At 39.6% G+C, this 16335-nt stretch overlaps 1 protein-coding gene across 1 annotated transcript in view; it reads right to left on the bottom strand.

The window, feature by feature from the left end:
* DBX2 (developing brain homeobox 2) overlaps positions 1-14184 on the bottom strand; it is a 34472-nt gene extending 20288 nt beyond the window's left edge. The window contains exon 1 of the mRNA XM_061122905.1: positions 13785-14184. Within this exon, the coding sequence (XP_060978888.1) occupies positions 13785-14184 (400 nt within the window). The remainder of the gene's footprint in view (positions 1-13784) is intronic.
* Between the last annotated feature and the right edge of the window lie 2151 nt (positions 14185-16335).

Raw genomic sequence — 16335 nt, 5'->3', positions numbered from 1 at the left:
ACTATTCTCCCTTTATTTTCAATGGAAACTTTTTTCACTTCTTAATCATGTACAGTGAATATAATTTTGCTGCAAATACATGCCTTTTTCAAGAACAGAGTAATTGCAGACTCAAATTTTAACCAATTGATAGCATTCATTTATTTTACCAAGATATTTGAAGGACATATCAAAATAAATATATAAGTACATAAAATAAATTTATGGTCTCATGGTCTTTAATGCTGTCAAATTGCAAACTAACTATAATGGAGGGTCTTTTCTATAATATGGCTTCCCTGGTGGCTCAGATGGTAAAGAATCTGCCTGCAATAAGGGAGACCCAGGATCAATCCCTGGGTCGGGAAGATCCCCTGGAGAAATGGCTTACCCACTCCAGTATTCTTGCCTAGAGAATTCCACAGACAGAGAGGCCAGGTGGGTTATAGTCCACAATATGATGAAAAGCTGTCAATGTCAATGGCTTTAGTTTTTTAATACCTGAATTTTCAAGTAATAAAATGTCAATGCTACTTTGAAAACATGGCAACTAACCGAAGTATGAAAAAGAGATCCATTTTGGTGTTCAGTAAGTTCTATAAAACTTTTTAAAAATTGTCATTGTTATCATAAGTTGTTCTAATGCTGATTTAAAAGCCATCACAGAAATGATAAATCACTTTATTTGAACTTTACATCTTATAAGAATAGGGCTTCCCAAGTGGTTCAGTGATAAAGAATAATCTGCCTGCCAATGCAGAGATAGGTTTGATCCCTAGGTCGGGAAAATCCCCTGGAGAAGCAAATGGCACCCCACTCTAGTATTCTTGCCTGGAAAATTCCATGGACAAAGGAGCCTGGTGGGTTTGAGTCCACGAAGTTGCAAAAGAGTTGGACATGAGTTCCCAACTAGACAGCAACAACGTTCTAATAATACGGCATTGTTCAGGCTGAGTTAAGAGTTACATTTTTTAATGTTTCTATGAATATATGAAGCACTTTGAAAAGTGGATATTAATATACATAATAAAAGTTGTCTCATGTTTATTCTCAAGTATTTCTGTTAACTTACTTCACCTCCAAACTAAGTACTCCATAGGTATTTTAAGTTATAGCTATTGTGCTGCTTGGCATTTTGTAAATTGAGGTAAAAGAAAAAGGCTCGCCATGTTGCATTTACATATGTGCACGTAAGCATCTATCATAATAGTTACACACACACAAAAAATTTTTTTCCTCAATATCTAGTGTAGAAAATAAATATGCTATGGTGATACTATTGATATCAATATAACAATGCAGGATAGGTACAAATTACTAATTTTACTATTCTACCCAAAATGTTTCTCAGTTTATTCCTACAGCCCTAAAAATGAAAACAAAGAATTTTTTTAAAGTATGGTTCATCTGATACATATACACAATGGAATATTACTCAGCTATTAAAAAGAATGTACTTGAATCAGTTCTAATGAGGTGGATGAAACTGGAGCCTATTATATAGAGCAAAGTAAGCCAGAAAGAAAAACACCAATACAGTATATTAACACATACATATGGAATTTTAGAAAGATGGTAATGATAACCCTATATGCAAGACAGCAAAAGAGACCCAGATGTAAATAACAGACTTGTGGACTCTGTGGGAGAAGGCGAGGGTGGGATGATTTGAGAGAATAGCATTGAAACACATATATTATCATAAGTGAAATAGATCACCAATCCAGGTTCGATGCATGAGACAGGGTGCTCGGGGCTGGTGCACTGGGATGACCCTGGGGGATGGGATGGGGAGGGAGGTGGGAGGGAGGGCCAGGATGGAGAACACATGTACACCCATGGCTGATTCATGTGAATGTATGGCAAAAACCACCACAATGTTGTAAAGTAATTAGCCTCCAATTTAAAAAAAAAAAAAAAGTATGGTTCATTTGAGACAAGCGTTTAATTAAATTCAGTTGTGATAAATAAGGTTCTGAGATATAGGCTCTTAGTGTTAAATTTAACCAGAAAAAGTTTAATTGAACAGTTTTTTATATTACTCCATACTATTCTATCTTAATATAGTAAATCTGTAATCAAAATGACAGTTGCTATGTCTACAGTAGCAACTCTATAGAGGCTAAAGAACTACATGTGACATGACCAGGCTTAAAGTTCCATTGTATAGTATTTTCTCACCATTTAAAATCACCTAATTGACACACATATATTTACACAGAAGATTAGTCGATTCCTAATTTCTATGCATAAATACATCTTGTTTAGGCTGGTTTATGTGGAAATCACTGTGAAATTTCAATTAAGTGCTCCATTTTTTACGTGCTCGTACTTGGACATAAGTCAAATGTTAATCTAACCGAGCATGTGATGGCTGGGATGTTGAATGGTGTGAAGAAATAGCCATTTGAAAACAATGCAATGCATTAAAGATATATATTACATTTTAATGTTTGTCAATCACATACTTTTTAAGCATTGAGCAAAAAATGGAAACTCAAGTATGATAAAAACAAAGTGACAAGTTAACAGATACGTTAAAACTTTAGCAAACCGTTTAAGAACTACTTTGGAGATACTCTGAAAAGGGCAGAAAACAAGGCAATTTCAAGACCATGATCTGCATTTCAAAGCCCATCAGTGCAATCTAGATGCAGTCACTTTATCATTTATCATCTTAGGAACAATTTGTTTTAGGCTTACCAAACAATATATATGACAGGAATGCCTACTATACCTAGGCGCTAGACTGGCTATGAAGTTAACTCTTGCTATTTCATTTATTAATATTCATCCTCAAATGGGCATGCATTTGGAATGTGATGATGACTGTTCTCAGCAGACAAGGGAAACACAGGTATTTTAGCATAATATGTATTAATAGTTTTTAGCCATGAGAGAGAAGGATGTCAGGCACACATACTGGCAATTACTTAGTAAGAGGCAGACATTTCCATATCTCCCCAGCTTTCCATAAGAGAAAAATGAATGACTTTCCCCGTGGGGGGGAGAAATGCATATTGTCAGATCCTGTAGCAAGATGCTAGGTTCTCTGAGCACACCACTTCAGGATACTACAAATTTTGTATTCTGCCAACAAATCTGCCTTCCGGGTTCTGTGGGATTCTGTTTCAAGTTACAAACAAATGATTTAAAATTTCTAGAACAAAACTGTCTGAATCCAAATGACTAAGCTCGCTTATTCAGAGAAAACTTTTGAACTTTTCACTTCTTAATCACATGTTCTGACTTATCTGAAAACACAGAATCAAACTATTAATTATTTTGAATGTTTAATGAAGATGGGAACTTAGAGCCAACTTAATGGTGAACTGGCCTGATTTTTTTTTAAACTTAACTAGATGGTTCTGTGACAAAAGCACCCCATAGTCAAGGATGGTTACAAGCCTAGTTACAGAGAAATCATTTTCGAAATTCTGTGGTCTAGAAAGCAAGCAAAACATTTCATTGTTTTTTATTATTTTCACTTTCTTTACCAATGGAGAAGAACAGAGTGTATCTAAATAGGGTGAAACCACATTCTTTTTATTGTCATAGCAAACTGTGGTACTAAGTGATGTGGGCTGACATGTCAAAGGAAGAATCTTAAAGACCACTAATAAAACCCTCAAATAAATTTCAGGAGCCACTGTGATGCTATGCCGATTAGGCAGCACATTTGAAGAAGGATGAAGAAAAAAAGAGAAAAGGTTCCAAGAGGTCTTACAAAGGCAACCAAAGGGTCAAGACATACCTCTGGGAAAGAATAACAGGGAATTAAATAATTTCAAAAGGATGGTTTTAATGGCCTCCTTCAATTGCTGGGTATATGGGCACTGGGAATAAAGAAATCTAAACTTCTGACCTTTATATATGACACAATTGAACAGACTATCTTAAGTGGACCCCCCCAAAAAATCTCTAAAGAATGACAACTATCTGTCATGAGTTATGAAACCTAAGAAATATCACTTATTGAATAAGGTATGATTTATTTTATCACACAAGTTGGAAGTAATTCATTTATGTGATCCACATGCAAACATGCCTTCCATCACAAGACAAAGCAAGTTAAGTCATCCTTTACCTTTCTGCTCATCAAAAAATGACAGAAGTCCACTTTTTTTTTTTTTTTGAGTATTTCAGAGACAGAAAGCAAAGGTCTTAATAGTCTGGTATAGTTCATGAGAAAATAAATCAAGTGCAGTGTCTACTTGTTTGATTCTGTCCTTTTAATTCCATGCGAATAATATTTACTGCATGTCTATCGTGCCACATAATGCATTGTGTGCTGGGATGACAAAGATTACAATAGGATAGCTTCCCTCCCTGGAAGAATTTCTATTTTTAAATGTTTCATAACTTACAGATTTGAATCTGCTGATCAAATAAATGAAATACAAATATTTCCATACTCCAAATTCAATTTTGTTCTATAAAATCTGAGGCATTTCCCATGGCCATGAGATCTTAAAAAAAAATAGTACCGTGTGTTCCCCTAACCACTGTTCCCAACCCTGAATACATATGAGAATGATCTAGAGTGCTTTTCAAAGATACAGAGCCCGGACCCCCTGATTTAACCCCAGTTTGGTTAAATCAGGCTGGTAGGAGTGGGTCCCCCAACATACTATTAATATTTTTTCAAAAGTTGCACACGTGATTACAATGTATAGTCAGGATGAGACCACTGAATAGAACACAAAACAATGCCTGACCCACAGCAGGCACTCAACAATGTTAGCCTTTATTCCTACCATTATTACATAATTTGGGATTGATTCTAAGACAACAAATAAAAAGAAGCAGCATGGTTCAGACCTGCACTAAAACATACTAGCAAGTAAAAAGAAAAGAGTATTATCAGGAAGCCTCTGTCAAGAAGGCTTCGAGCAGGAAAAGCATCTTGATCTGGAAACTTGACTGGGAAAGTATTGAATGGCATAAGAAGAGAAATAAGGCATTCCAGGAAAGAAAGGTGGCATGAAAAAAATGAAAGAAGGCAAGGCTGATGGTGACACGCAGTGCAGGTTAGGGAGATCAGCCTGACTGCTGGACCAAGGTCAAAGGTGTGAGCATTAAGGATGTGGCTGGACACCCCAACAGTCATTTCAGCACTATTTACTAACTAGCCAAGACATGAAAGCAACCTAAATGTCCACTGACAGATGAATGGATAAATGTGTGTGTGTGTGTGTGTGTGTGTGTGTGTGTGTGTGTGTGTGCGCGTGCTAAGTTGCCTCAGTTGTGTCCGACTCTGAGCAACCCTATGGACTGTAGCCTGCCAGGCTCCTCTGTCCATGGTATTTTCCAGGCAAGAATACTAGAGTCAGCCTCTACACACACACACACACACACACACACACACACACACAGAGGAATATTACTCAGCCATTAAAAAGAATGAAATAATACCATCTGCAGCAACATGGATAGACCTAGAGATTATCATACTAAGTGAAGTAAGTCAGACAGAGAAAGACAAATATTATATGATATCACTTAAAAGTACAATCTAAAAAAATAATACAAAGTTATTTACAAAACAGAAATAATCTCATAGACATAGAAAACAAGCTTATGGTTACCAAAGGGGATAGCAGTAGGGAAGAATAAATTAGGAGCTTGGGATTTACTGCATGCTATACACTGCTATGCACAAAACAGATGACCCACAAGGACCTTCACTGGGAAATATACTCAATGTTTTATAACAATCTATAATGGGAAAGAATATGAGAAAGGAAATATATATAAATATATATTTATGTATAACTGAAAAAAGGAATGTGGTTGGAGGAGCTAAATGCAGTTGATAGAATGAAGGTCTTAAAGGACAAACTGAATATTTTTATTTGATCTGCTAGTCAAATATGAATAATTAATGTTTTCCTAATTAACTTGATGATATGATCAGAGCAACTTAAAAAAAAAATCACCTAACTATGGTGGATGAGCTGTTATTATTCCACTATGGTGGAATAATAAGGGACTATATGGAAAGATCCTACTGTGGTCATATGTTGTGGCAAGAGGTAACGACCAGTTGTTTGGACACTTCCACTAGCACCTTCTCCTCTATCCTCACAACACCTACAAGTGTCTGGAGTCTGGTTTCTCATCAAGCTGAGGTACGCTGAAATCACAGTTCACTGCAGTCATCAAAGGTTGCTAGAACAGCTCACAGTTGAACACCCCATAAACAGCCAGCATCCTTGTCTGCCGTGTGAGTCCATGGACATCCATCTTGGACATCCAGCTCAGCTGAGCCCACAGATGACTGCAGCTGACTTCTAACTGCAATGAGATTCCAAGTGAGAACCACCCAGCTGAGCCTAGACAGCCCAACAAACTGTGAGCAAAAATAACCAATTGTTCCTCTAAGTTTTGAGATGGTTTCCTACACAGCAATACCCCTTTTACCAGTATGCATTTTGTTTATGGCGGAGTGGTGGAACTCTGTCTTTTACATCTTTCCCTGTATGTTACCAACAGGCTTTTGAGATGTGTGGCTGAAAGTCCCATGGTGAGCCTATCACCTGTGCTCATTTTTAAATGAGGCGCAAAGGAGTTATACAAATTGCTTGGGATTGTATAATCCGTCATTTAAAGATCTTGACTTGAATCTAGGTTTTAAAATTAAAGAAATGCTGCTAAAACCAGCTCGGAAAACTATATATTATGCTTTGGAGAAAGTTTCGGCAAATTTTTACTATAAAAGGCCAGAGAATAAATACATTAGGCTTTGCAGGTCATGTGGTCTCTGCTGCATCTGTTCAATTTGTAGTGCAAAAGCACCTATAGATATAAGCAAACAGAAATGACTCTCTTCCTGCTTTGAAGGATCAGATCCAATATAACTCTACAGTAGGTTCAATACGGGCTTCCCTGGTAGCTCAGCTGGTAAAGAATCTGGCTGCAATTCTGGGAGACCTGGGTTCAATCTCTGGGTTGGGAAGATTCCCTGGAGGAGGGCATGGTAACCCACTCCAGTATTCTTGCCAGGAGAATCCCCATCTTCAGAAGAGCCTGGTGGGCTATAGTCTGCGTGGTGGCAGAGAGTCAGACACGACTGAGTGATTAAGCACAGCACAGGTTCAACACACCTAAACTCAATCGAGTCCTAGGTTAGTCTATTAAAAAATTCACCAGGGCTTTGCTGGTGGTTGAGTGGTTAAGACTCCCTTGCCAATGCAGGGAACACAGGTGCGATCCCTGGTTCTGGAAGATCCCACATGCCCTGGGGCAAACAAGCCTGTGTGCCACAACTACTGAACCCACAGCCCTAGAGTCCACGTGCTCCACAAGAAGAGAAGCTTCCACAATGAGAAGCATGCGCGCTGCAACTCGAGAGTAGCCCCCGCTCACCACAACTGCAGAAAGGCCACGTGCAGCAACAAAGACCCAGTGGAGCCAAATAAATAAATAAATCATAAAAAAAAAAAAAAAATCACCAGCCATCATGGTTTTTATTCCCTTTTAATGTACATAAATCTTCTCAAAGAATAGCTATTTCTTTCATATATTTTAATTTTAAAAGTATTAGAGATTTACATTTTTAAGGAATAAGAAATTTTGAGCTCTCTCCAGAGAACTGTTCAGCTGTGTGTGCTAAATCGTATCCAACTCTTGTGACTCTTAGACTGTAGCCTGCCAGGCTCCTCTGTCCACGGGATTCTCCAAGCGAGAAGAGGACCATTAGACATGTATATATTGTACATGCTATTTCTGATAACCACAGAATTAATGAAATCAAGGTTGCTATGGCATGCATGGTGCCTGAACATGTGAAAGAAAAGGGAGAAACCTAGTTCATCTTTGGAATATTTAAAAACAAGAAGGCAATTAAATATTTTAGCAATATATAGAAAAAAGACCTGATTTTTTTTCCCCTTTCCTTTTCCCAGATGCTTTGATTCTGAAACAAAAGTTTAAAAACTTATAGAGACTTTTTGATCTCTGACTTCAGAGAGAATTTTAGTGCCTCAAGTTTACTGTTCATATAACTCGCAAAGAGTGTGCCCCTGAAATATTCCCAACTAATAGCTGGCTGACAAAATGAATAATGCTATTAAAAATAAAATCATTTATGGTAACTTTATATAAAAGTGATGAATCATTCAGCATTGCCAAATCAGGTACTGACTGGAGGCTAAAAGGAATGAAAGGGAGAGATTTCATTAAAAGTGGAAACATTACTGAAAGTAAAATAAAAATATTTTGGAATAAAATATACAAGGGTCTGGTAAGCATATTAGACATTAAGGCAAAAATCCAATTTTTTACTAAGAGAGTGTAAAATGGAAGCATGATCTAATGAAGTCTTAAAGAAGGAGAAATTCTAACAAGCATTCCTACAAAGAAATCATACTGTTTCTTTTTACAATTTGCCTTTTTATTTCTGACAGACTCCAGGTGTATTTGAATGAAAACCAAGTTCTTTAACTGACTTAAAAAATTATGTACCTTCACTGTGGAAAAAAGATCACAGTAATAAGGTAAAAAAAAAAAAAAACTTTAGTTGGAGCCTCTGTTAGCTCATGATTAAGTGGACAAATACTATTTTTAAGAACCACAAATCAAATCTCCCCAAAAGATAGAATAAGATAGATTCAAAAGTTATGGATGATATCAACAAAGGAAATAGAATGGCAGAAAGTAGGCTGAAGAATAAATAAGGTATTTACCTCCCAATTCCCACATAAGAACACATTTATTTAAATATTTGAAAGATGATAACATTTTTGCTTCTGTAAAAAGTTTTTCATAGCAAAGAAGCTCAAAGTATTTTACCAATGCAGCTATTACCTATATTGGTTCCCTTACTTTCGAGTTGCTACAATTTTTATCACTGTCCAATGACAAAACTAACCATGAAATGTTTTCTTACAGCAAAAAGAGACTATTTCTGCTGGGCACAGGAAGGAGGTGGCACACTCCAAGAGGAATACAACAGACTCTAATGTACAGTGTTGGCTTCAGTATCTGAGCCATGCTGACGGCAAACAAACACAGCTAAATTCACGGTTGACAATTCTTTTAAACTGTCCAGAACATATGGTGTCACACATCTACAACATATAACATTTGGCATCCTTTGGTGTCCTGATGACTCTGAACTCTAGATCCTCCAATCACTTCTGCTTAAATCTGTATACAATTTTCTGGGCATTCAAACCACTGTGCCTCTTAAAATAATCCTCAAATCCCTAACGTGAGTTAAGAGGTAAAGGGAAAATTCTGAAATGTTCCTACTTGCCTCCTGGATTTACTCCTGTTTTATTATTAAACCTCAGTAATAAAGCTTCAATACAAGTGAACAGATTGAGATTTCTTGCTATTAAAGCAAAGCAGAGAAGCATATTTTAGTGACTGGGAGAGGGACAGATACTAATGCCAGAGGCAAATAAGATACACATAAATTGCTACCATTCTGTAATTCCAACTCAAGACATTATTTAGAGGCAGTGTGGTTTTCTCAACCCAAAACTGGAAGTAAAAAGACTATCTATTAGTCCAACTGGTCCTCTTCACTGCAAAACCTTCCTGAACCTGAAGAAGGTTATGAAGTTTGGGACCATATAGTAATTTGTTCAGAGCTGATTCCTTATAAACTATGCAAAAGTTGTTAATATGTTAATATAAGTCCAAAGATATGTTAAGCAGCTTATTTAAAAAATACAAGTGTAATAAGAATATTGTTGGGTGTTATCTACAATTCCACCAAAGGATGTTTTTAGGGGGATGGTCTGAGCAAGGAACTACGAGCATGGGCCCCATCATTATCCTCTTCTGGATCCCCCACTGTCTTTGTCTTGGTTCTGGGTCAGCATTATCAACAGTCAAGATTCTGTGATTTTAATTTGCCAAAACAAAGCTAGAGCATAGCGTTAGCTAAAATAAATAACAAACTCTAGCTTCATAAATTAGATCACGAAATGTTCAGCTGGACTGGAATCCCCACCTAGAACACAAGGTGGTCCAGTTTCTCCTCCCTCCTCAAAGTGCCTAAGGTGTAAGAGAAGCTATTTTATGTCACACTTTCATTATATGTCAGTGAAAGTGGGAAAAGCTACCAGGTGGGACACAAAACACAAGTGTGGGTAGTTTAAGACAGAGTCAAGGTTAATAAGTAAATAGTAGCTGGGGCTGTGAGGTGGACAAGAAAATCAGAGTCCACATGAGGTATTAATAGTAATAAGAAACCTAACAGGGTACCAGAAAAAATACGGTGGATCTGATTCCAAGCCTGTACTACTAAATGGTACAACCTACTGGACAAAATTACTTTTTAAAAAAGGACAGTTTAATTCAACTCTTCAGAATAAAAAATTGCTTTCTAATCCTTTTATATGCAGCACAAGAAGTAGATTTAATAATCACTAAATTACATTCAGGAAATTATTTCAACCATTATCTAAAACGTTCAAAATAACAAATGTCACTGAAAAGCAAGGCTATTTGCTCCACTTTGAAGAAAATAGGTTGCATAACTAAAAGAAATTTAAATTGTCCAGATTTTTACACTTTCAAGACCTTCTTTAATATACAAAAGCATGGATATCTGAATCTAGTACAATAGCCACCAAATGATGACGTTAACGAACTTCTGGGGAAGGATCTCTGATCATTATCAGGATTTTTTTCACATACAATGTCTGGAGGTGAATCTACTCACTACCTGTTATCACATTAAGCATGCCCCTCGCAAATCTTGGAGAATGTGCTCTGATTTTTAAAGTTTTTAAACTACTCTATATACACAACTTGACAACATATAGCTATGGAGTGTTCCTTTTTTTTACTCTAAATTCTTAAAGACTTGCCAATTTTTAGGAATGAAGCACAGACAGCTAAATTTCATTCATAATCTGTAAATCTGTGTTACTGTTTAACTGTCACCATCTTTCAGACACATAACGAGATGAAGGGAAAGACCAGTTTCCTATGGGCTCAGATATAACATCCCAATCTGATTTATTATGAAGATATATGTAATTGGTTATCCCATAAGCCCTCATTAGTTTTTTCCTATTCAGTGAAAAACTAGTGTAAGGAATATTTGGGGCAAAAGTTTTCTCTTTCACAAGATCACAGAATTTGGGGCAATATTTTTCTCTTTCACAAGATCACAGGTTTTTAAACTGATACTTCAGACAAAAACAAAGTTAGCAAGTGGAATAATCATTGTAGAAAAAATTGGCCTATTATGAGGATTAAAGCAGCTAACAATTATGAAAATGCTTGGTAAACCATAAAGTAGGACAGAACATGGACTGTAAGCTCCACAGGGGCAGAGATGGTCATCTGTTTTGTTCCCTGATTATCCCAATGGCCTGGAACAAAGTCTGGACACATGGGAGACAGTCAGTAAGCATTTGCTGAATGAATGAACTATATGGTATAATTAATAGTGGGTAACAGAAATAATGAAGCAGAAATGCATGCAGTGGCATAAATCCCCTAGTTAAATGGTGCTGTCCTTCACCAATGCACTTAAAAACAACTCTAAGGCTTTCTTACTCAATATTTAGACTGGTGCACTCAACAAATTAATGTTGAGGGAAAAAACAGGTAATCAATACACTGAAATCATTAAAAGTCACATTCGGTGATCCACTAAGTTAATGCACAGAAGATCAGAACTGGTTGTTCACAGATGTTTCAGAAAGAAATACTGTTGTTCTGAAAACAGTACCTTTTCTAAATCTCCCTTCTACTCTTTACAGAACGTCAATCACTATTTCATCCTCATCTAATTTTCAGGTGATAGCGAACATTGTCAGCACTCATTATAACTTCATAATTCTACACAGTACAAAAGAATTCCCACAACATTTGGCAGGACAAGAATCTGTCATTTGGCAGGACAAAACTGGAGCAGTGCTCACAAAACTGTATTCTCTGTCAAATTATTAACAAATGTTTTTAAGCATATTCGTGGGCACAAATTTACAGGGTTTTAATTTTCTTCTTAAGATATTTTTCAAGTTTCAAAAATTAAATGCACTCTTTACAAAAATGATTTTTTAAAATAAAAAGTTATTTGTTCAAATAAAAATTAACCTCAGAAAGCACCAAATCTTCAGTAAGGACTGAATAAAATATTAGGAAATATATGGGCCTAAAACTATATTAAAATACTTCAAAGTGAAATTTAAATTTTCACATTCTCAATTATTCCAAAAGGCATTTTTCCATTTTGATGTTTTAATAAGTGTACAGAATGAATATGTTCTTGAAAACATAAAGAATGTAGTTAGACCCTTTACTGAATAATTGCAATATTCTGAATGAAATGAGTAGGTATACAAAATAATTTTTCAGAGTTATTGAAATATTTGCATTTGATTTGCATTTGGTTTACTTAAATCTAACCTGTAAAATCTACAAAGGTTGAAATTAGCTTTTTGGAATAGCCAATCATGATCAAGAACAACTTAAGAATCCTTGAAAAGTAACTTCTATGAACACAATGCCAAGCCATCAGAAACCACCGAAATCACTAAATTTTCTTGAAAATATTACTTTTATGAGACATTATTTACTAGCGCTTGTCTAAACGGAGCTGCTATGTACGTTTCTAATTTTCCGAATACTTCAAAAAGGAGAGTGGCCCAGATTTCCAAGGCACATAAACTTTGCCTTTAACTGATTTTGTTCCTCTCCCAGGGTGCAAAAACGCTGCTTAGAATTTAGGTTTCACACTGTGTGAATGAGACCGGTGCTCATATAATTATATTTGTTCCATTCTGTTAGTAACCATTTCAAACTGAAAGACCAGGACAGGTTTTAAACATGTTCAGTTCTATAAAGTCATTAGCAATAAATTTGATCCGGCAGTTTGCTGGGACAATGAAATCTGCTGAAAAAGCGTCGATTAGTCATTCTGGACAAACCCATCGGGATTAAGAGAATGAGTTAAGATCGTCTAAGGACGCAGCCAAAAAAAAAAATTAATCCGACTGGATCTCAGCTTTTGAGTCACTAAGACGCTTTTCCCCTTCTCAAGGCCAACTTCGGCAGCCCCTCCGTAAGTTTTAGCTAACATAGGATTAAACTGTCCGCATTCTCTTCCCAGTCACAACACTCCGGTTTTATGCGGGGAATTAAAACAAGCAAACCAAAACCGCCCCTTTGGGGGTAAATTCTCATTTATTTGGTGAACTTCCTACTCCAGGAGCCAATTCAACTGGTCTAGCTCAGCCCGAAGAAAAAGCCGGCGTCGATTTTCTTGCGCCTTAGCGATCCAAAATATGAGTGGAAAAAGCCAAAACTTGGCTCAACTCTTTTTCCAAAGATCTTTGCGCGTGTTCTCCAGCCGCCCGGACCGACGCTAAGGTCTGAGAGGCAAAAGCCCCCAAAGCGGGCGCGTGAGCCACTTCAAGCCAAGAACTTTCCAGGGAGCGGGTATCTCTCGGCCTCCGAGACAGGAGCGGGCGAGAAGAGACGCTGAATTTTGGAAACCCCGTGAAACTGGTCCAGCGAGCCTAGAGATCTCGGGAGCGGGGCTGCGCTTTCGGCTAAGGCCCGAGGTGACTTCAGGATTTCTACAGAAAGGCCTGAAATTCAAGGTAGCCCTACCACTTGTAGAAAGAAGGGGCGAAGAGGAAGCTGGTGGGATGGGATGGGGAGGAACATCACGATTAGCGGTGGTACCCTCCTCACTCCCGAGGCCGCATCTCCATTGACGCTCGAGATGCTCTCGGAAGCTCGAGGCCCGGGCGGATTCCTGAGCACCGGGGCGGGCGGGCCCGCGGCCCGGGAGGCGCAGCGCGCGGCTGGGGAGGAGAGAACGGGCTCACCTGGGGCTGGTGGCTGGAAGGCACAGTCCGGGTCCCCCGGAGCCCGAACCGGCAGCCGGGCGCCGTCCGCCGAGGGGCTGAGCACTTGAAACGCCCACCGGGTGCCGTAGGGCGCCCCGCCAGGGCTGACTGGTTCTGCCGCCGGGCACAACTTGAGGGGGACCGGGCTGGCCGGCAGGGGCCGGACTTGCGCGCCAGCGCCGAGAGCCGCTGCCGAGCCGTGGTGCTGGGGCGGTGGTAGTCCGAGCGGCGGGGCACCTCCAGCCCGCAGCAAGTTCTCGATCAGGAAACTCTTGCCCAGGTTGCCAAAGCCCGGCGCGGCGGGGAAATTCAGGAGCGAGGAGGAAGCCACCACGTCCCAGTAGGCGCCGGCGTGGGCCGCCACGGCGCTGGGGAGCATGGTGCGCGCCGGGGCCTCTGCGCGCTCGCCTCCCGCCGCGCTGGAACGAGCTCAGCCGGCAGAGGAGGCGAGGACAACGAGGACCCTGGCGGGCTGGGGACGATATTATTTATTTGCGCTGAGCGTTGTTTTTTTAAAGGCGGGGAGGAGTGAATGTGGGAGGGGGAGCTGTGCTTTTCCCCGGCCCGCGGCGTAGGCTTTGCAGGCGCCGGGGGAGTCCCTCCCGCTGTCTATGCAGATCCGGGCTTTTTTTTTTTTTTATCTAGTAGGCAAGAAGGTGTGTCCAACCCATCCATTCGTGTCACCCAGCCCACAGAGTGACAGACGCGGCCAACAATAAGGGCAACCCGAGAGTCCGAGCTTTGGCGAGGGGAGGGGACGCGAGGCGGGAGGAGGAGGGGTGCGGAGGCGAGGGGATCCCGGCCCTAGTCCGGAAGCCTGCGCGGCCCGGGGGAGCTTGGAGCCCGGCACGGAGCGCGGCCGGCGCTCACATTTGGAGAGCGCTCGGCGGACCACCTGTTGGCCGACCCCTGGCTCTCCGGGGTTGACGTCACTTCGGGGCCAACAGGGGAAGTGAATGGGAGTCACAAGTGTCCTGGAGGGTATAATCATCAGAGAAAGTCACGTGTGTTACTGAGACTTGTGCAGATGAAAAGGCACCTTTTAAAGAACGCGTTGTTTGTGTATGAAATGTGGCCCCTATTTGTTTTTAAGGGGAAAGGAAATGAGTCTTTGGAAGACCCTTACAAAATTTCTGTTTCCAGCAATTCATTTCCAGTCACTTTTTGGGTAAGATTTGATTTAGGAGTCACTTTAGAAGAGGTGATCTAATAAATTTTGATTTAGGAAAGGGGATCTTAGTTGGAGTTGATTAAATGGCAAATAACAGGTGCTTGGGTCCAAATTCCAGGAAGAAAGCCACCATCAAAGCAAAGGTGGCCAGGGACTCTTCAGAGAGACCAGGGTGAGAACTCTGAATTCCTTAGGATTACAGTTACTCTTTTTTTTTTTTTTTTTTTTCCCTTTCTTTCTTTTTTTCCTAGAAATGTGGATATTTTTCAATTTATTAACAGTCTGCTAAATATACAACAGAGGATGAGATGGCGGTATGGCATCACCGACTGGATGGACATGAGTTTGAGTAAACTCTGGGAGTTGGTGATGGACAGGGAGGCCTGCGATTCTTGTGTTCGCAAAGAGTCGGACACGACTGAGCAACTGAACTGAAATAGAGACTGGACAGATGAAAAAAGCTTGTGTGTCTTTAAATGTTCTAGTTAACTACAAGGCAACTTCATTCTGGAAACTGTTTTACCTTGATAATAAGTTCGAACTGTGACTTTTGTCAATTTATACTTCCCACTGCCTCTCTCCTGTGCAAATTTAGATGTGTTTATTTAGAATGTGGTTTTTAAAGGATGTTTTCAAAGTTTGGGGTCACATGTAATGTTTTACTTTTTACCCTAAGAATAATTTTGTCCCTAAAATGTTGGCCAGGTTTGTTACATAGATTTCTTTTTGAAAATTCACCTGGTTGATTTGTGTTTCATTTACACTTGGTATGTCCAAAGATGTTTAAAGGCCCACACTCCCTGCTGCTGCTAAGTCGCTTCAGTCGTGTCCGACTCTGTGCGACCCCATAGATGGCAGCCCACCAGGCTCCCCCGTCCCTGGGATTCTCCAGGCAAGAACACTGGAGTGGGTTGCCATTTCCTTCTCCAATGCAGGAAAGTGAAAAGTGAAAGTGAACTAGCTCAGTCATGTCCGACTCTTAGTGACCCCATGGACTGCAGCCTACCAGGCTCCTCCGTCAATGGGATTTTCCAGGCAAGAGTACTGGAGTGGGGTGCCATTGCCTTCTCCGCCCACACTCCCTACTTCTTGCCCAATGAGAGAGAAGTTACTGGCAAGCCTGGTACATGTTACTAATATTCATTCACTTACTGATTGAGTCAGCATACCTTTACAGAGCATTTCATGTATATTGAACCCTATTGGTGGTCCTTGAAATATATAGAGAAGAGAAAGATCTGGTCCTTACTTTGTATTAATAATTCACAGCCTAGTGATGTGGAAAAACAAATAACATCTGAAAAAGGACTTGAAATTTTGAGGGAAAAGTATGACAAAACTTCCAGAAGTCTCCCCTAC

This window comes from Dama dama, chromosome 3, assembly GCF_033118175.1.
Source record: "Dama dama isolate Ldn47 chromosome 3, ASM3311817v1, whole genome shotgun sequence".
NCBI lineage: Eukaryota > Metazoa > Chordata > Mammalia > Artiodactyla > Cervidae > Dama > Dama dama.
This window is presented reverse-complemented; position numbering and strand designations above follow the sequence as displayed.